The 22,483-nt window shown below is 36.8% G+C and overlaps 1 protein-coding gene across 6 annotated transcripts in view; it reads left to right on the top strand.

Moving 5' to 3' along the window:
- Positions 1–22,483, top strand: part of PCNX1 (pecanex 1) — a 174,927-nt gene that overhangs the window by 60,900 nt on the left and 91,544 nt on the right. For 3 of the 6 annotated variants that reach the window (XM_039251843.1, XM_039251840.1, XM_039251846.1), the window contains exons 6-7: positions 7,193–8,902; positions 18,510–18,642. In XM_039251843.1, coding sequence (XP_039107774.1) covers positions 7,193–8,902; positions 18,510–18,642 — 1,843 coding nt within the window. The remainder of the gene's footprint in view (positions 1–7,192; positions 8,903–18,509; positions 18,643–22,483) is intronic. The other 3 variants (XM_039251845.1, XM_039251844.1, XM_039251842.1) reach the window with 2 other exon arrangements.

Below are 22,483 nucleotides of genomic sequence, written 5' to 3'. Positions count from 1 at the left end.
TCCGTCCAGTAGGACCCCTAAGTGTCAATTGCTTCATGTTTTGCCCAATAGTATGTTTTAGTAGGGAAATAATTTGCTGTTAGACTGACAGAGAAACTATGTCTGTCTCCAACGTGGTGCCTCCTGTAGCAGATTTTTAATAGAAATTTGGGCGTTAAGTGATTCATCCCCGCCCCCACTTTGTTCAATTTCATTATAATTGAGTATTTTGGGTTTGATGGAGTTTTTTAAATTTAAGAACTGCTACATTTTTATGTTTCATTATTTCCAAACATGAAAGGATGGGTATGTTTATCCCATTTTCAAATGGAGATTATCCCAAGTTACATAATCAGTGAGACAGAAACCTGTTTCCCAGTTTCCATCCTGTTGTTTTTATTAGCCTGTATGTGATTTTCAGAAGACAGGCAAGCTGATAGATTTCCTGTACTTAATTATGATGGGGCATCTGCGTGGCTCAGTTGTTAAGAATCCGACTTTGGCTTAGGTCACGATCTTGCAGTTTGTAAGTTTGAGCCCCTCATCGGGCTCTATGCTGACAGCTCAGAGCCTTTGTTTCCCTCTCCCTCTGCCCCTTCCCACTTGCACATGCTCTCTCTCTCAAAAATAAATAAGCATTAAAAAATATATTTTAGATTATGAAACTTAAGTTATGTAGTTACAAATAGTTATAAATAGTTACAAATAGATCACTGAATTATGACATTTTCCTCTTAATCTAGTATTTTACCCAGGTCCACTTCTTACAAGAGTGTTCGGTTCTTGTTCTTGGAACATAAGTTTATTATGCTGTTGCTCTGCCTTTTGGAATTGCAGTACCCCATCATTTATTTCCTTTTGTGGGCTACCCCTGCTGATACACCCCTCCTCTCTGAAACTTTCTAAACATACTGTATAATATAGAAACTATTTTCTTATAAATGGTGAAGGTGAATTGACCAGTTTGAGAATTAGTAACCCTTTCTGTGATATGCAATCAGAACGTCTCAAAAACTAGGTAATGATCTTAGAGGGCCTAGTGCTGCTGCATTTAGGAGCCATATTTCTTTCTTTTATATCTGGAAAGTACCATGCATGAGCAAGAATGTTGTAATCTGTTGGGTTGGGAATTATATACACACAGACCTATCCTTGCAGATACATATTGACATAGAAAGTGATGTCTAACATTCACTGAGCGCACACTATTATATATGCTAGGAGTCAGCAGACTTTTCCTCTAAATGGTCAGATAGCTTCGTAGGCCATATGGTCTCTATTGCAACTACTCAACTGCTGTTGTAGAGCTCAAGGAGCCATAAACAGCACGTAAATGAGTAAGCGTGACTGTGTTACACTAAAACCTTATTCAAACACAGGCAGAGCGCCAATTTGGCTCCACGGGTCTTAGTTTGTCAACTGCTGGTTTTGGTCTTCTTGTAAGCATTGCATGCACATTCATATGGTTAATCTCTGTAAGCGTTTGATGTTAATGTGGTTCTCACATTACAGATGGACTATCATGGCTAATAGAGAAGTTATAAGAAACTTGCCCAAAGTGACACAGCTGCAAAGTGGCAGCCCTAGAATTGAAATCTAGTTTTGAATCATGTTTTCAATTGTGTTACACCACTTTTATATAGTTTTGTAACTTCTATCATGTAACATTTTAATATGATAGCATTGAACATTTAACAGATAACACACATAGATAACAGTTAACAGATACTTTTTAGTGCTTATTATATGCTCTGAGCATCATTCTAAGTACCGCAAATAAATCAGTGAACAGACCAAAAATCCTACCCTTACATGACTTCCATACTATACATATGGAATCATACTAGTAGCAATCAGATATAGAGTGGTAGGGGTTGGGATTTAAGTTTAAATAGAGTGGTCAAAGGAAAGCCTAGCTGAGAGTGAAGACCTGAAGGAGGTGAAGGAGGGAGCTATCATGATATGCGGGGGAAAGGGGATCTCTATGCAAAGATAACAGCACAGGCAAAGGTCCTAAGTAGCAACATGCCTGTCAGGTTTGAAAAATAGTGTGGCAGATGTGAAGTAAGTGAGGGTACAAACTGTATAGTCTTGTAAGACATTTTAAAGATTGTGGTTTTAATTCCCAGTGAGATTAGGAACTGCTGAAGGGTTTTGAGCAGAGGAGTGTCATGATCTGAATTACATTTTAACCGAATCACTGTGGCTATGATTAAAAGGGGCAAAGGCTGGAGCAGAAGCTCAGTTAGCATATTATTGCAATAATCCAAGGCACAGAGCAGGGCAGTGAGAAGTAGTCTGAGGGAGTAGAAATTAGTGAGAGGATATGTTGATATTGATGGATTAGGATATATCACGTAAGAGAAATAGTACTAATGGATGAGTATAAGGTTTTGGGATTAAGTGATGGGGAGGATGGAAAGGGGAAGGCCGAGAAGGGGCAGATGTAGGAGTTGGGAGAGCAGGGAGGAGAGTAAGATGGGGAGTTCAGTTTGGGGCATATCCGGTATGAGATGCTGTTAGACCTCTAAGTGGCAATAATTAATAGATAATTAGGGTAGGTCTAGATTTCAGGTAAGAAGTCTAGGTTGAGGTTTTATTTTTATTTTTTAAATGTTTTTTACTTATTTCTGACAGAGACAGCATGAGCAGGGAAGGGTCATAGAGAGAGGGAGACACAGAACCTGAAACAGGCTGCAGGTTCTGAGGTAGCTGTCAGCAGAGAGCCCGACGTGGGGCTTGAACCCATGAACCATGAGATCATGACCTGAGCCGAAGTCGGATGCTTAACCAACTGAGCCACCTGGGTGCCCCTAGGTTGAGGTTTTAAATTTATGAGTTTTCAGTGTATAAATAAAAAAAAATTGGGTCACATTAACTGTGGGTTGGGTTATCATGAAGTTTATAAACTAACTGGGTAAGCCTGCAATGGAGTTCAGGGTCCCCGATCCAAATTTGTTGGTCATGGCTACGATTTGGCACCACCTAGTGGCAGTTGTTCATTCTGGCTTAATTGTCACTTGGGGCTCTTACTCTTCTCTGGCTGGTTTGGGTTTACAGGACAGCGACATTTAGTTGGTTAGCACTTATTGATTAGTTGGCACTCATTTTATCAACATGATTCAGCATGATTGAGAGTGAACGGAGGATGAGGGGATGTGTGCTCTAATTTTTCGCTTTTAAGAAGGGCTTATCTACAATTTTCTCTCTCCAACCACACTCATTTTTCCCCCTACCCAAAGTCAGTACTTTAGCCTATTCCCATCTGAATGTGGGGGCTGGGTAGAAGATGGAGAGACCTAGTTACAAGTATTTCTGAATTTTAGTTATCGTGGGACCAGAACGCTGGATGAGATCTAGAAAAGAGGGGGTGTAGATGGAAAAAAGAAAAGTTCCAGGGGTTGAGCTTTGAGCCACTCCAGTTTCATAGGTGCTGGAGACCGTGCAGGAACAGAGCGTAAGGTGCAAGGAAGACCTGGGTTTTCAGGGAGAGCGGAGCGCTCAGATTTGTCCAGCATCGCCCATGAACGAGGTGATACGAGGCTGAGACCTGGCCATGGGGTTAGAGGTTGTTGGTGACCTTGATAAGCGTATTCATGGAGGGGATCAGAGTACCAGGAGAAGTTTAGAGGAGAAGAACTGAAAAGAGTGAGTACAGATTACTTTCGGTGAATTTGTGTAAAGGGGATCAGAGACTCAGGTGAAAGCCAGCAGGGGAAGTTAGGATAAAGGAGAGATTTGGATTTTCTAAGAACACATAAGAGAAATAACAGCTTGTTTTTTTTTTTTTTTTGTTTTGTTTTTTTTATAACTGATGGAGATGATCCAGAAGAGAGGAGGAAAATCTGGTTTTTGTTTATAAAAGTAACATATGTTGATTTTAGAAAAGATAGTTAATATATAGAAAATAATTTATGTTTTTGGCACTGACGTAACTTATTTTTTTTTGGTGTGTCACTTTTTAAAATTATTTTTGTATTGTGATATACTTCATGTGCTATTAATTCACTACTTTAAATCACTACAGTGACTTTTAGTATTTTCACAGTTATGCACCCATCACCACTATCCAATTGTAGAACATTCTTGTCACCCACAAAGAAACCCATACCCATTATATTTCCCGTTTCTTCCTTCAACCAGCCCCTGGGAACTACTGCTCTATTTTCTGTCTCTATGCATTTGTCTATTCTGGACACTCCTATAAATGGAATTATATGATATACGGCTTTTTGTGTTTGGCTTCCTTGACTTAGCATGTTGTAGCATATATCAGGACTTTATTCTTTTTTATGGCTAAATAGGGTATATTATTTTTAATATTCCTACAAACATAAGCACATAAACTCTTAATATTCTTTTTAACTCTACAGATTGGAACCATACTTTTTATATAGCACAATCATTTTCCCTCAAGTATTTTCTCACATTACTATGTAATCTTTGAAAACATTTTTAGTGCCTCTGTGATGTTTTAATAGACAATCCAATTTATTTGACCTTTTTTTATTGGAAATTTTCATACTTATGTTTTAAGAAGTTTTGTAACAACCTGAAATGAACAATATTTTGCTAAAACCTTACATACTAGCTGTTTTATCCTTTAGCAGCAATTTCTAGAAATAGGCTACTGATCATGGGTGAGTATGTATATTTTTGGGAGGCTTTTGGCCACATTGACAGATTGTTTTATAAAAAGTTGCACCAGTTTGCATCACCATGAGCAGTATGTGAGTATACCTTTCTTATCCTAAATGCCACTGGTAGCAATTCTTGGTTAAAGGGTTAATTAGATGAAAACTAGTACCTCTTTGTGTTGATTTGAGCCTGTCTTAGACTTATATTGCTACCAGTGAGAAAAATATCTAAGAAAGCATATTTACCTGAAAGTTTCCTAAAACCTCCTAAGGTTCTTCATGACAAGATTTGATTTTTTTATGGTATATTTAGCAACATTGGAAAAAGTACATGTATTAAAGTAAGTTTGCCTGTGTCTTTTTTATTATGTTATTTATTTATTTATTTATTGTTACTATTATTTTAATGTTTATTTACCTTTGAGAGCGAGAGAGAGACAGAGCATGAATAGGGGAAGAGCAGAGAGAGAGAGAGGGAAACAGAATCTGAAGCAGACTCCAGGCTCTGAACTGTCAGCACAGAGTCTTATGTGGGGCTTGAAGTCACGAGCTGTGAGATCATGACCTGAGCCGAAGTTGGATGTTTAACCAGCTGAGCCACCCAAGCACCCCTGCCTGTTTCTTTTTAAATGAAAAATATATTTCTGGTTTGTTAATGTCTTGGAATTGGTTTTGATGGCATTTTTAAAAAGTCTTTTCTCATATATTAGAGTTAGTGATTTTCAGCTACTTGTTAAGTTTTTGTTCTACAAAATTCATAACTTTGAAAAGTGAATACCACACTATTTCCTAATTGCTTATTAGATATAGAGAGTTTTTAGAAATAACTTTATAATCTAATACTACAAAAAAGTAAATACAGTGCTAACTTTTAAAATTTGATATTTAGAGATATAAGAACCCCAAATACAGTGGTAGCTGTTTTGGACAAATAATAAAGAACATGAATTTTATACTTACGTTGAAGACTTTAAAACATAAGATAAAGCCTAATAGGCCATTTATAAATCAATTTATATGGTAGATTCTAGAGGCTGTTTCTAAGGTTTTAATTTAAATCTAGTCTAGATTTAGATTTCTAAAAAAGATGCTTTTTAATGTTTATTTTTGTTTGAGAGAGTAAGAAAGAGAGAGAGAGAGAGAGCAAGCAAGCGAGCATGAGCGGGAGGAGGAGCAAAGAGAGAGGGAGACACAGAATCTGAAGTAGGCTCCAGACTCTGACCTGTCAGCACAGAGCCCAACGCGGGGGAGCTGTGAGATCGTGAACTGAGCCCAAGTTGGATGCTTAACTGACTGAGCCACCCAGGCGCCCCTAGCTTTAGATTTTTAAAAAGTACATACACATTTCTAGTAATTCATTTTTATTTTATATTAACCTTAGGGGACGAAGGTATGCTTTTATTATTGAGATTGCCTGGGAAGAGTGTAACTCGAAATCTATTATTGTATTTTTTCTATGCAGTTATAAGAGAGTTTTTTTTTTTTTTGAGCCGACAGCAGATTCAACCATCCTTGTCTGTCAAAAAGCATATAAAAAGTCAGCTATTGTACTGTTCAATTGCCAAACTGTATTTCAAGATAAATTACAATATAGGTAGGTAGGTTGGTAGATTTATTTATGTACATAGTACATATGGTAACTCCAATCACTAATCACTGCCCTAAGTGGAGCGTTAAAGGGATGGTCTTACAGGTATACAGGGACATGTAGTTTTTCATGAGGGATTTTGTAATTGTTGCATGAATGATGAAAGAGGAAATGCAGTATTTTGCTCTACAACTGTTGTTTTAATCTTTTTGGTCATTGTGAACAGCAAGGTATCTTAAATCATTATATCACATCTTCTTTGGGGTTGGTCAGCCTTTTGATTTTCTTGTTTCAGATTACTCTAGGGTTTTTTGATTTGTAAGATAATCACATTTGCTTTTCAAGATTTTTTTGTATTGTGTTAGTGAGGTAAAATAATGATAGCTACAGTTCATTGTGCCAGGCATTATGCTAAGAAATGCATGTGCTAAGCACTTTAGCGCAGTTATTTCATGGTACTACTTAGACTAAGATCTCATTTTATAAATGAAGGAACTAGGGCTCTGGAAACCAAGGCTATCCAGTTAGTAAGCCAGAGACAGACTTCACATAAAAATCCAGGGCCGTATTATGGGGTGTCTGGCTGGTTCAGTCGGTACAACATGTGACTCTTGATCTTGGGGTGGTAAGTTCAAGCCCCATGTTGGGTGCAGAGGTTACTTCAAATAAAATCTTTTAAAAAAAAAATCCAGGACTGTTTTAAATAGAATCCTATGTTGCCTCTTATTGTTGATAGTCTATGGAACCTTTTCTCAGGCCATTCGAGGATTTGGAAGTTCAGTTCATTCTGTCAACAGAATGCTTTCTTTGTCCAGCTGTGAAATAAAAACCAACTCTTTGGAATGACTGGCCAACTTTTATTCAGTGAACTACTTGAGAAATTGTTTTTCCTCCAGTTACTGTATGCTGTGAGTTCTTTCCATTGTTAAACAGTAGAAAAGCAGATCATAGATTTGTGTTAACATTTCCAAATATGTGTTTGAAACAGATTTGGCAACTGATCGGAAGCTCTTCCGTCTGGTCTCCAATGATTCCTTCATCTCCATTCAGCCTTCCTTATCCTCCTGTGGACAGGACTTACCAAGGGACTTCAGTGACAAAGTGAGCTTGCCGAGTCACGGCCACCACCACCACATCGATCAGTCTCTGTCCAACACCTGTGACACAGAAGTAGCTTCTCTCGTCCCTTTACATTCACACTCTTACAGGAAAGATCACCGGCCACGAGGGGTACCACGGACTTCCAGCTCTGCAGTGGCTTTTCCAGACACTTCACTGAATGACTTCCCCCTGTATCCGCAAAGACGGGGGTTAGATCCGGTTAGCGAGTTAGAATCTTCCAAGCCTCACTCTGGATCCAAAGAATCCTTGGTGGAAAATTCTTGTTTATCAGGGGAATTTCAGCTTGTTGGTGAGCTGAAAAACAGTCATTCTCAGCCACCTACAAAAAGTGGGAAGAGCAGACCTCTGAAAGCAGACAAAAGCGTGGACAGCCTGAGGAGCTTGAGCACGCGGAGCAGTGGGTCAACAGAGAGCTACTGCAGTGGGACGGACCGTGACACCAACAGCACCGTCAGCAGCTACAAAAGCGAGCAGACCAGCTCGACTCACATAGAGAGCATCTTGTCGGAGCACGAGGAGTCTCCTCAAGTAGGAAAGAAAAGCGGAAGGAAGAAAGAAGAGTGCTGTGCTGACCCAGAGGACAAGAGTGACTGCACCAGTGACAGAAGGACTAACAGTGAAAAGACTGCCTTGGAAGTGAGTACGAACAGTGGGGTTCAGGAGGCCAAGGATCCCAATACCTCTGATGACCTGCCCAATCAGAGAGATCTCAGCACCTCCGCGTCTGAAGAAGCCAATAAGAATCCCCACGCAAATGAATTTACTTCCCAGGGGGACAGACCACTTGGGAAAACCTCTGACCACAAAAAGGAGCAGAGCGAGAAGTCAGCTGTCTCGGTGGACTCAAAAGTTGGTAAAGACGGTGGTGGAAAGCAAAAGGAAGGGGATGTACGACCCAAATCCTCTAGCTTGATCCACCGGACAGCCTCTGCCCACAAGTCAGGCCGGAGACGGACAGGGAAAAAACGGGCCAGCAGTTTTGATTCAAGTCGGCACAGGGACTATGTCTCCTTCCGAGGTGTTGCTGGTACAAAGCCACATAGTGCTATCTTCTGTCACGATGAGGACTCTAGCGACCAAAGTGACTTGAGCAGAGCGTCAAGTGTGCAGTCTGCCCACCAGTTCAGCAGTGATAGCTCTTCTAGCACCACTTCTCACTCGTGTCAGTCTCCGGAGGGCAGATACAGTGCTCTCAAGACCAAACACGTCCCTAAAGAAAGAGGCCCTGACTCTGAGCATGTACACAAAGCGCATCTGGGTCCTGAAGGAACTTGCAAAAAGCGGACGACACGTCGGACTTCCAGCACAAATAGTGCCAAGACCCGGGCCCGAGTGTTGAGCCTGGACAGCGGCACGGTAGCGTGTTTGAATGACTCCAATAGGCTGATGGCACCCGAAAGTATAAAACCCTTAACCACTTCAAAATCTGATCTCGAGGCCAAAGAGGGAGAGGTGCTAGATGAGCTATCTTTATTGGGCCGGGCTTCCCAGTTAGAGACAGTCACTCGGTCTAGAAATAGCTTGCCAAGCCAGGTTGCGTTTCCTGAAGGCGAAGAGCAAGATGCAGGCAGTGGAGGTAAGTAAATTACAGGAAGAGATTTCCCCAAGCATCACTTCAACGGTGGGTACTACTGATGAGAGTAGCACTTACTTAGACGGGCCTTGTGTTACCGTCCCTCCTTCCACTATGTTATTAAAATAAACTTTCTTCCATGTAGAAGGAGGTGACTGTCTCAGAAAAGGTTTTGGTATAGACACCAAGACAATATTTTTTCAGTTGTGTTACTGAATATATCAATTTTTTTCTCGGCCTTGGGTTTTTTGGAGTCAATCACCACCTCTTAATGTTTACAAGGAATAACAAAAATCCGTTCTCTTCTTTCATTGTCCAACAGTAGCAACAACAAAATGTAGAAATTTATTAGGTCACAAACCACTTTTAGTCATCTCATAGGCTGTGTGTGCCACTGAGCTTTCAGAATTAGAGCACTCAACCTGTTATGTAAGATTCTGCTAAATATTACTTTATCTCTGATTAGGTACTTTGAAACTTGTGCCTCTTTTTTGTCTCTCTCTTTGGTTTTATTTCTTGCTTACTCAAGTTTCAGGCATTAACCTTTTGTTTTTCTGTTAGCTTCACATTTAAGGTTTATTACATCCACGTTTGCAGTTTATATTGGCATTTAGTACCCATTAGTGGATATGTGATGCCCCCTGTGATAACAGTGATGGTGTTTGGTTAAAGTAATAGCTTATTTACTTTAGACCTATGGCATATTGTGCAGAATTCAGTGGGTGAGTTTATATTGCCAGTGTGTTTGACCATTTTATTTATTTCAGAACTGTTTCTTCCTGTTACTTCCTACCTAGAATAGTTAGTTCATTCTGTTGTGGTTATTATAGAATCTGGTTCTTGAATAGGATCAGAAGAATCCTGACATCTTCTGTTGCTGGAATCATAGCTTTTTTTTATCCTCCATCCACATCCTCTATATTCAGGCTGATAGCTCGTAAACCTTCTCTTGGTCCCTTTGTTACAGTTTCTACTAAAGATTAATTTCTAATGAGAATGTAAAAAAAAAAAAAAAAGATCTGTAGTACCTAAGGAAGATGACAGTCTATCAAACTTAAATATTGAGAACTAATTACATCTGAAGTGATCATAACCATTTGGTGACAGCATTGTAATTAAATTCCCTTGAGCCTTTGGTGTGGGTATCATTCTGTTTTTTATGAAAAGTCTTGAAATGCTTTTAGTGATTTTTCACACAAAGCATATCAGATATGTTCATGACATAGAAGAAACCATTGGGTTTAAAAATAGAGATTAATTTTTCAAGGTGTCATTAAATTTTAAGAGTGAGCATGCTATGATAGAAAAATACTGCTGTTCTAAATACTGTTGAAATGTGAATACTAAAAAATATGTATAAAAGCTATAGTAAATCTCTATGTCTTTGTATTTAAAATGCCATTTCCTTTTCACAGGGAATCTGAAGTACTCCGATTTTTAGGAAAAGTTACCTGAAAGGTTTTATTTGCTTCTCAGTGCAGATATTTGACTACTATGAGCTCATATTTTTCCAGATTCGAGGTTTTGTCTTCTCTCCTTTGTGTTCAAACAAGTCATTGAATGTTAATAAGAAACAGATAATGAACTAAAAATTTCCATGTACTTTGATGTGATGATCTGTGGGCTGTTAAAAAACATTTTTTTGCCAAAGGAAGAACACTGTAGGGCCTGTTTTTATTTGAGTTTTATTTGTGTTTAGAATAAAGTAAGAGTAAAACGGAACAGCTTAAATGTGTGAAGGGTTTATATCTCATTGTTTTATCACATTTTATTAGGGTTTTGTTTGGGTTTTTTGGAAGATTGGAGGTAGTGAGACGGGATATATTTTGGTTCTCATTTAAAAATTACATAAAATTTCAAATAATTGGTAAAGATTTATTTATATCGGCATTAATTGTTACAGTCCTTTTTGGCAGCTTAGAATTTTTTCTGGGCTATCTGTTCCTATGTACTACACTCCTGAAATGTGTCAGCAAAGCAGGATACTGCTTGACTGTTCATGTGACCATATGTAAACCATAAATAGATGTTATTCTAATGAACCTGGAGGTGTTGATGAGTTCTCCAGTGGTTTTGTTTTATTACGTGGAGTGGTGTTGGCAGTGTGGAAGGATGGGATCTAGAAAATGTACTCTATATATAAAGTACAAAAGTAAAATACTGTAGAGTAGAAGGGGACCTAACATAATGACATGACTTTGGACACCCTTGCTGGTATGTGGGCTCTGCTGTGGGAAAGGTGCCTGTCTTCTTGAAGCTTCAGCCTCCTCATCTCACAGGGTTGCTGTGAGGATCAAAGGAATTTGTAAATGTCAGATGCTTAGAACACTGCCTGGCACATAGGAAATGCTTCATCGTGCTACTGTTTCTATTATACAGACCAGTCTGTTCTGCTACTCAAATGTATGCTTTCCTTAAAGTGGAAGAAAATGATTGAATATAGAAATATATTTGAGATTCCTAATCATGTCATTGTGAAACTCAGCAATAGTAAAAATAAGAATATCAGAATTCCCGATTTCTTACATAATACCAGCAGAGAAACATGAACATCTAATTTAGTAACACGGATTTTAATTTTATTTTGGCAACAATATATACTATAACTTCTCTTTGATACTCAGTTATATAGCAAATTATTGTTTTCATTGGACTTCTCACCATTAATCAAGTACTTTGGTTAAAATTGGATTTCATCAATTTTTCTTCTTAAGTGGAAAAGTTTTAGATGCAAACTAAGGCCTTTTCTGTTGATCACCTTTGCATTTAATTACTCTTTTATAATGTTAAACCATGTCTTTCATAACTCATGGTGAATATTTAAAGGAAAAAGTACAATTAAGTTCTATTCTATATGATAGGAAACTGTCTTTTAGTAGCCTGCATTACTTTTAAAAACCATTTTCTTTTGCACCCCTTAATCTACTGCATGATTCAACAGATTATAAAGAACAACCAGAGTGGAAAGGTTTATATTTGCTCAATTATACTTTGTAATTTTTTTCTGAGTTTCTTAACTGCTGTTTTCCTGTTTGAGAAAATTATTTCAAATGTAATGTTTGAGTCCCTACTCTATAAGCATGAAATAGGATCCTATTATATTTGTGTTGGGAACCAAAGGTAATCTTTTGTTAAAGGAATATCACTTTATTTCAAAGAAAAACCAAATCTTCTCCATAAATAAATTATTAGAATTTGTGCCATGTGTGTAAATTGGAGGTCAGTTATTTTGAATCCAAATATCATTGAATCTTAGATAGACTTTTGAATAGACGAGAACATGAGAATTAAATTAGCTTTTGTACTTTAGTAAACAGAGGGACTCTGAATTCCAGTACATTAATTTTCTGACCCGGCACTCCATGTGGCACTCCATGTGGCAAGTTAGAAGCAAATTGGTAGAAGGGAATTGGTGCTTGGAGAAGCTAAAGTATGATGACAGCAGCAATGCACCACCAGCACGACAGGAGAAGCTGGAATGACCACACGAACCAAAGCAGAACACAGCGGGTGGGTCATTAAATGCAGGGGTCAGTTGCCTTTGGAATTTGATAGCGTGAAAGACACTGTGGGATCGTAACAATGCGGTACTGTAATGCAGCGCAGTGATAAGTGTCCATGCGGCTGGCCCCGCCTAAGGGATAGGCTCTATCAGTCTCTGCGCAGAAGAAAGCTTAGGCATACAAAACCACAGAGAAAGATGCTCGTTCAGTATAGTGAACAGACTCAGGTACTTCATGTACTTGGAACAATTGTCTTCTCTTAAAGCACTATGAGGAAGAGATATTTTATTGATGAGGCAAATAAGGTTTGGTGTGTAGAATTCTCCGAACCAGCCCATGCCTGCTTTTGTGTGGTAGGAGCAGACATTACAAATATATGTATTTGTACATTACAAATATATATATATACAAAAATATATATATATATATATTCTGGTAGCAGTGAAGTCAAATAGTTACATTTTAATAGCACCTCTAATTATTAACTGGATATTCTTGCCAAGTCATTAAATCTGTGCCTCAGTTTCCTCAGGTGTAAAACAGGAATAACTGTCTCAACATTAACTATCAGACTCTAGTGAGCTTAGATTTGTAAAAGTGCCCTGTAAATTACAGGTTTAGTATGAAAATGAATCATTTGTAAGTAAGTTTCCCTTTTCAAATCCATGTCACTTCAAATTGATATTCTTCACTAATGACCCCTTTTTAGGTGAATCTCTAAAAATATATGCAAAATAGTGCAGTTTTCTGGGAAAGGGTCTATATCTTTCATCCCATTTACAAAGGATGCAGAAACATTCAGAGTCACCTCTGAAGATAAGTAATCCTGAAACTATCTTTAGGAACTTTTGTATGTGAATCATGACTTCTGTGTATCATTTAATTTCTTGAAAGCATTTTGTCTGCCCATCTGTATTTGTTTGGCTGTCTGGGATTGTGGAAAATGCCAGTAGGACATGTAGATTTTTCCCTAAGTCAGGACACAGCTAATCCTTTGTCGTTGGTTGCTTTGTTTGCTGGTTTACTTATCAAAAAGTAGAGTAGTCCTTTGAAATATGTTCACAGTTTGAAATCGTTTTAATTTGGAAAGAATGCTTTGAGATTGTGCAGTAGATTCTCGGTATGCCTCCCAGAAAGTGACAGTGATGAGTATTTGTTTTTATTTTAGAACAAAATCTTGGCATGCTGGCGTTAGCATCATCCTTGGCTGACATGGGAAGTAAGAGAGGGAGAAGATGTTTAGATCAAATGGCAGTGATTTCAGGATGTCTGCATATATCTTTTATTTTTCTGAGATGCACATATACTTGTTTGTGTTTTCACCTTTCTTTCACGTCTCATTTCCTACTAGCATTTGCTTCTTTTCTGTTTGAGGTACCAAAACACAACGTTTTATTTGCACAGTCTTCCCAAATTTACTTTTTCCTTTAATAAACACTCCCCATTGAAAATAACACTTTTCTTAAGCGGTATTTTTCTGTCTAAATTTTTATTCATTTAATAGCAGTTGAGCCATCCCAAGAGGCCACTCATAGGGACTAGAAACTCACTCATCACCTGTGGATCCTCTCACTGAGCAATCAGCTGCATGACTGACATGTTTTTAAGTGGTGTCTCTTTCTGTACATACTGGTGCTCACAACTTCCTGATTTTTGAGATAGAATGTGGATAACCCTCAGCACCTCCCGTACCACGTGTTGCTCTTTTTTACCTCCCTGCCATCGTGAAGCTACTCGTTGCCTTTAATGCTTTTTCTGTTTTCATTCTCAGGATAATACGAGTTGATCGTCTGTTTCAGTATCCTCACTATAAAAATAAATAACTGTACTAAACCAATTCAATATAGGATTTAGAGAATTTTCCTTAATCATTTAGGAAAATGAGAAGTAACTCCTGAGGTGGGACGTATGTATTGTGGATTTTGTTTTTTATTTGCTCTTTAGGAATAGATCATACCACAGCTGTCTAAAAGGTCTTAGGATGTCTTTGCCTTGTACAGGAATTGCCCTGAGGTGCCCCATAAATGTTTCAACTTAATTGAGTGATTGTATTACTACTTCAGAAGTAATGATCCTCAGAGATAAATGATCTGAGGTTCTTAAACTTGCTGGGCTTGTAATTCAGTCTCTTGAAATTTGCTAACACAAAGAAATGATTAAAAAGTTAAGACTCTTATAATTTTAAGAATATACATTAAAAAATTCACAGTTGTGTAAGTATATGTTTTTGACAGTATTTTTAAATCTTTCTTGTTATTCATGGTTTTTGAATCCATTAAATGTTTCCCCCCCCCTTTTACCTACACATGCTTTAAATTTAGTTGCACCTAGATGTTAAATTTCCACTACTTGTGTTTTATGCTCTTATTCTAGTTGATTTTTTTTTTTTTTTGGCCAGGAGGTACTGAGTTTTATGCAGTGTCAAAATGTCAACTTCAAAACCAGGTTTTATTTATTTTTAATGTTTATTCATTTTTGAGAGAAAGAGAGAGAACATGAGCAGGGGAGGGGTAGAGAGAGAAGGACAAAGGATCCCAAGCGAGCTCTGTGCTGACCCCAGTGAGCATGATGCAGGGCTTGAACTCATGGAGCTGTGAGGTGATGACCTAAGCTGAAGTCTGATGCTCAACTGACTGAGCCACCCACGTGCCCCCCCAACCAGGTTTTAAAGTGTTTTCTCCCTCCTGTCTGGTTCCCTAGTTCAAAGATTTTTTTGTGTGTATATGCTTTGTTTCTTTTTCTTATAAAGTTAAAAGTTTTAAAAAGTTTATTGTAATTGGGTTGTAGAAATGAATTTTCATCAAACGTAGCTATAACTTAATGTGATTGAATACGCTTGTGGCAAATTCTTTTAAGCTTTTTAAAAGACAATTTTGTTTCCTGGTGCTAATAGAACTGGACCCCCTCTGAACCCTATTCCAAATAGAGATGTTTTGTTTTTGTGGTATGTTCGTCAAGGGGGCATGGTTTAGTTTTATTTGTTGTGACCATAAATTATGGCATAGTGTTTTCAGTTGAATGTATGATCCTAGCTATTATTAAAGTAATTGGTATAGTAAACATTGAAAATTCTTTTAGCATTAGATATTTACACTCTGAATATTATAAGAACAGTATAGGCAGTAATTGTAACTACTTTACTACATTGTTCAGTGGATGTCTAAACTTTCATCTTAGGGTGTTTCTAAAACTATTTTATTAAGAGAGTAAGTAGTATTATGTAGTTCTTTTGCACAGGACAAAATATTAATGGTGTGATAATAAAAAAAATGTTTTCTGAAGAAGCCAAAGGACATTTTGACAATAAATGGACACTATAGTTGTGTTTTCTTCTTAGTATTATGGAATTACTAGCTTTTACTTAAATTAACACCATTAAGTCTTCAGTAGAAGAAAGATAAGAAAGAAAATGTTCCGAATTTCCCTTCTTTCTATTCTGTCTTCAGTGATTACATTTTGCTTTTATAAATCAAATCCTTCAGAGTAATTTTAGTATATTTTATGGATTATTCTCCTTAAATTATATCTGGGTAAATGTTACTGTTATTGTGGTTATCTAAAACTAGAGAGAATGTTTGAAAGTTTCTTAATGAAGTAAATTGACCTGTAAATTGAACAGTGGTTTGTTACAATAAAATAGAAGTCTTCACTATAAGTTCACAAAGTGGCTTGAGTTGAGTTTTAGAAGAGTGGTTTTAAATTCCATAACCTCAGTTAACATTGCTGATGGCTAAGAGCCATCAACCGGAATACCAGTCACTCATGTAAGTTTTCATTTCTTCCTGCAAGTGGCTTGTTTTGTCCTTTATCTAGTGACTGCCTGCCAACATGGTTTCTCCTTTGTGACAATGCTGGTTGGAGTATTCTATTACTGAGATCATAGTTGTCAGGAATAGGCAGAGCATACACTGTGCTTTGTAGATTGTGGTGATAGGAAGGCGTTCTTGAATTTCTGGATCCTCACTGTCCAGTACAACTTTCTGTGACAGTGGAAATGTTCTCAACATTGGTGGCCACTAGGCACATGTAGTCACTGAGCACTTGCAGTGTGGTTTATGGATCTGATAAACTGAATTTTTAATTTTATTTAATTTTAATTTAAGTTTAAGTAGCCACATATGGCTAGTGGCTACCATGTTGGGAACAGCGCAGTTCTAGATGACCAGGTTTAATGATCATCTGTTCACACAGGTCATATGTAATTTTTGTGTACATGAGCTTTTATGTCACAAGTAACACCTTTTTCATATTTAAAGAATTTTTCATTAAATCGCAGTGAAACGGGAGGAAAGAAAGAAAATAAATATTAGCTCAAGGGGTCCATTCTAATTTGGAGCCAAAGCCGCAAAGCCTAGTTTCTTATTTAGTTGCCTAACTTAGAATGTCAGTGTAGTGTGTGAGCTGAAAAATAAGTAAGTAAGCGTTCTGTAATTTGTGACTTATGTTTCTTAATGGCAGAAGCTTGTCAAATGGGTGAAGTAATTGTGTATTTGTCATTCCTGCAATAAAAGAAAGTGCCTACATGGAGACAACCATGCCTTCTGGAGGTGGTACATATATTCCTAGTCTCATATCCACGGGTGCAGTCTGAGGAAGGGATAAAAAGTGTGAACATTAAAAAGAATACTTCATTAGAATCAACATTCGAATTGATGGAAATGGCTATTGTTAAGCAGAAGAATGATTTGAGAATTAGTAACACTTTTAAAATGTCAAGAAAAGTTGCAATAGAACTGAAATCTGAATACAGCATTCTTGGATTTGTAATCTTTTTTATACTTAATAGAAAAAAAAGTTTTTGGAAAGAATGTTTCTGTGCTAAGTTTTGTGTTTATTCATATTAAGTATGAAAATACCCTTTGTCAAGGTCAAAATCATTCCTAAAATATTTAGATCACGAGGAAACAATTGTTTTAAATTCACATAGATAAAGCATCATTTTGCATTTTGTTTTAGAAACTGAAATAAGTCAGTTAGATAGTTTCATAAAATTTTATATGACTCTGAAGCCATTGTTGTGGTTTTGTCATTGTTGTGTATTTGGTTTGGTTTTAGTTTGTACTTTATTGCTTTTGGATTACACTGTGAATTTCTGAACTTGCCTTCTTGCTGAGACTTGCTTCCTAGTGTTGAGGGGACCTGTGCTGGAGACCTGGAGTTGAATACAGTTTCATGGCAGCAAACTACTTCACTGTTAACATATGTCCAGGCTGTCTTGAATTAAACATGTAAAAAGCTGCCAAAGTTACAGCACAGGGCACTAGGGATGAATACCTGCCTTACCCCTGTGCATCAAAAATGAAGTGTTATTGGGGCACTTGGGTGGCTGAGTCAGTTAAGTGTCCGACTCTTGGTTTCAGCTCAGGTCATGGTCTCCCCCCCCGCCCCCGCTCCTCCCCCACTCATGTCCTCCCCCCGCCCGCAAATAAATAAACTTGAAAAAAATGAAATATTATCATTGCTTGTTTCTACTGTCCTCTTGAGAGTAAGAAAGTAATGCCCCATTCTTGTTAGTTGGAACTAACAATACTATACTTTTTGAGGTTGACTTAATTCAAGAGGGAATAAAAAAAATATGGGACTAATGAGACTTTTAGAAAAAGATTTATTTTTTCCCCAAAGTTCTTTTTTAAATTAATTAATTTTTTTAAATTTTTTTGTTCCTTTATTTTGGAGAGGCCTGAATCTCAAGCAAGCTCTGCACTGACAGCGCAGAGCCAGACATGGGGCTCAAGCTCACCAAACGAACGTGAGAGCATAACCCAAGTCAAAGTCAAGTCAGAACTTAACCATCTGAGCTACCCAGGAGCCCCTAGAAGATTTAAACCAGCATAGATATTAAAATAGGAAATTAAGTTTGAAGAGAAGATGGTGAGGCCAGATATGTCAAAAAAATCATTTTTAAAGAAACAATTATCTTTAAATAAACATGTATGTCCTGTGTATTTCTTGATATGACAGATTAACAGTGTATGTATGAAAACCATTTGGCTCAAGTAGATAAGTTCCCTTTACCTTTGAGGGTGGGCAGACGGGAGAGGCAGGCTCGGCTGCTATTGACATCTCTGCCCTAGGCTCCTATTTGACCTAAGTCTATCTTGATGCAGCAGCACAGGCCAGCGAGGAGGCAGTGTCATTTCGCCGTGAACGCAGCACATTTAGGCGCCAGGCAGTACGGCGCCGGCACAATGCAGGGAGTAACCCTACCCCTCCTACATTGCTCATCGGATCACCCCTAAGGTATGGTATTTTAAAATTCCACCAAGCTTAGCATGCATGTAACAGACCTTCTAACCTGTTCTGTCAGTGCCAAGAAAGCATTCAAATTGCTTTTTCTCTTCCCTCCAGTTTCTCCTATACTTTTGAGCTCTTTGGGCTTTCTCTGCATGTGGCCATGAGCCTGCTGCAATATGCATGCCTTATGTTGCACTGTTTAAACACAATGATCAGATTGGGTTCGTCAATTTAAATAGCAAAATTACTTTAGGGCAGTTATATAAGTGTAAATAGAGGCCTTAAGTCAGCTTTTCATTTTTTTTCTACTCCAAATTCATATTATTGTAGCATCTTTTCCCCAACATACTGATCAGTTTAATAGGAACAGATAAGGGCTGAGTGGTGAGCTTGTTGAGGAATACAGACAACTGACCTTAGCTTGATAAGCCAGTTTGATTATTCACTAAAATACATATTTTGTATTGCCTAAAAATTGGTGTCTTTTATTTCGTAATCAGTAGGACCTGGTAAATGACCTGGAACTAAAATAATTTATGGTAAAGTATGGTCAATTGGATATATATGTATATATTTGTATATATCTGTGTTGAATTTCTCAACTTCTACATAGTATTGAAGAAAAACATTTTTTTTGCATTTCCCAATATTCCTAATTAAGAAAGCATCTATTTATAATACTGGGAATAGTTTTCCATTAAAATTTTAATGTTTTATTCTCAAGCGTGTCTTATGAGTCAAAACATCTGTGCTTTAAGAATATAAATACAGACAAAAATGCTTTACATGTGCTTGCTTAGGCAATGCACGTGAAATATCATATACTGTCATTAATCTCTGTGTTGAAAATCACCATTACCAAACTATTTTCCTACATTTTAATCTGAAATCCAAAAGGAAGAACACTTGATGAAATAACTCCTGTTGAATACATGGTAGATCAGAAGAGCTGACCCTCTTCCCTGTTAAAATCCTGTTCTGGAGAGTAACAAAATCTTTCTCTTTACATTTCCCTGGCATTTAAGGCTTGCTTATTTTTCTGGGTTTTACATTACAGTCAGGAACTTCATCTTTTGTAGGTCATGTTCCTAATTAATCCTGCAGTAATACATAATTCTGTAAGAAGTAGTGTGGATTAGTTAAAACAACATTGAAAATATAAAAATGGGAAGGCACCAGTTAAAAAAAGATTTGGTCTAGAAACCTTTTCTGAGCACCTTTGCTTTTTAGCAACCCTCCTCTTCTCCGCACTTCATATCTTTTCCTGTGCACCCTGAAGTAACTTCTTTCTGCTGATGGATTTGATGTCTAGCCCCAACCTGCAGAAAGAGCTCAGCATTTAATTTTCCTTTGTTTTGTTTTTTCTAACCTCCTCATTTTGCCCCTTGAATAATACTTGCCATAGATATGTTTGCTTTCTCACTCCATGATGCTATTTCTTAATCCTTTTTTTATTTTAACCTCCTTTTTTTGGCCTTTGCAAACCCTATCATTCTTTGCCACAAATGAGCCTGCTGGATCCCACTCACCCAACAAATGCAGACAAATTACTTTTTTCTTTGCCTGGTGGAATATTAAATAACTGTGTTCTAACTCCAACCATTCATGTAGAATTTTGTAGGGTTTTAAATACATCACTGTTCAAATGAGGAGAATAGTGCGAAGCTTAATTGTAAAGCGCTCACATTAGAATTTTTGGCAGGTAGTCTTCCAGTAGTCAGTGTGTAGATTTTGTTAAGGTTCTAGGATATTTCCGGTGTAAACATTGCGTGTATCTTAAATAGGTGACTTCATCATGGATGAAATGAGAACATTTAGCTTAGAGGAATTAGAAACACCAATTTGATAAAATCTTTTTTTAATTACAAAAATTTTTAGTAGAAAAGAATTGTTAATTTTCAGTTTGAATTACATAATAATACTCTCATCTTTAAGTAAATATAGATTGTATAGTCATGGAAAACTTGAAAAACTTGTTTGTCAAAAGAAAATGGAATAGGAGTGACAGTATTTTAATTACAATTACTATGTAAGTACCAATAAAATGTACTAACTTATTTTAAACTTTAATGAATAGTTTAAGTAATTGACAATCAAAAGCAACTTGGTAAGTTATGTGTTTTCAAGGACTATGAGTAAATCATAAATTTCTTCACAAGGGAATTTGCACATTTTAAAAATAATTGTTAGAATGTCCTGTTTCAGAATTATTTTTAAAAGTGTTCTTTTCATTAAGTTAGTCTTAGAGGTAACTTTGATAGACCCTTGCCAGTTCTCAGTTATTAAAGAGAAAAGCAAAGATTAATATTTAAAAACTTTATAGTACTAATATTAAGATTTTCATACTTACCTATTTTTATCAACCTAAATATGTCTTTTAGAACTCTAGTTAATGGACTGGAATAAAAAGAAATTAGTTGCATTTTGGGGAGGGGACAAGAGCTTTATTGTATTCCTAGATCTATTTTTTTTTAAGTATTAGAAGATTGAAAGATCTGTAATCAAATAAGGTCATAGCAGTAACAGAATCCATGATTAGAAATTCATAGGGATCATTTTGTGGTAGTCAGAAAAATCCACCAAATATTTGTTGTTTGTGTACTGTGATCAAGGCATTCCTTTGAGGGCTCTTGGCTCCAGATTCATTAAGAATAATGTGATCATACTCTTAGAGTTTACTTTTTGTTGTGGAGACACATATAAAAATAACCAATGATATAAGGCAGAATGTGCCAAATTCTAAGAAAGTGGTACAGAGGAAAAAAAAGACCAAGACCAACTATATTTTTCTGCTACTCATCATTATCTTTTAAACCTTATTTTTGTATTTTTGAGAGAGAGCACTAGTGGGGTAAGGGCAGAGAGAGAGGGAGAAAGAATTCCAAGCAGGCTCTGTGCTGACAGATGTGGGGGCTCAAACTCACTAACTGTGACCTGAGCTGAAATCAAGAGTTAACCCACTGAGCCACCCAGGTGCCCTTATTTTTCTGCCTCTTAAATTGGAAATGTTAATGGGTAAGATTACATGTCAGTGATGCTATCCATAGCCAGTAGTTAGACCTAAATTGTACTATATTGTAAAATAGTTGCTACCTTTTCTCATACTGGTAGTTTTGATAGATAATTGGTACTGTAAAAAATATTCCCTCCTGTCAGTTATTAGTTAGGTAAAGTACAAACCTCCAGGAATAGTTTTCCTACTAACTTCTGTAAAAATGAGAGGCTTTTTTTGTTGTCGAAAGATTTTCAAAATAGGAATTCAAGGGATATAAACATTTATGACTAGCTTTTGATGTTCAAAACCTTGATAGCCACATAGATTTTCACTAGTTTCCTTTGTTTCTTTATTCTGGAATTGGTTTTCATGCATTGGCTAATATTTTGAAAACCTTTTTGTATATATGGATATGTTGAGGATTATTGTATTCTCAAATGTGTTCAAGTTAAAATACATCTAACTGCCATATAGCACTTTTGTTCTTGTCTTTAAGTTAAAACTAAGAAGGATAGAAAGATTTGTTGAGTACATATTATATAAAATTCTTCTGTCTTCTAAATCGGAAGGGATGTAGTACTTGAACTACTTAAACATTTCTTTTGTCAGGATTTTTTTCCCTGGTAGAGTTTAGTCATTTTGGTATGCTTTGTGAATAACTTTAGATAGATTTTGAGGAAGAGTAATAGACTTATTGTGTATATATGTATGGAAGATACAACCATATTTGATTATATTAATTCCCAAGATCATCTCTTGATTTATGTCAATTGTACAAATATCTACTCCAAAGGAGTTATTAAATGAATACTTTCATAGTTATAGCTTAAAAAAATAATGCCAGTAAGCAGC

This window comes from Hyaena hyaena, unplaced genomic scaffold (assembly GCF_003009895.1).
Source record: "Hyaena hyaena isolate Hyena2069 unplaced genomic scaffold, ASM300989v1 scaffold_400, whole genome shotgun sequence".
NCBI lineage: Eukaryota > Metazoa > Chordata > Mammalia > Carnivora > Hyaenidae > Hyaena > Hyaena hyaena.
This window is presented reverse-complemented; position numbering and strand designations above follow the sequence as displayed.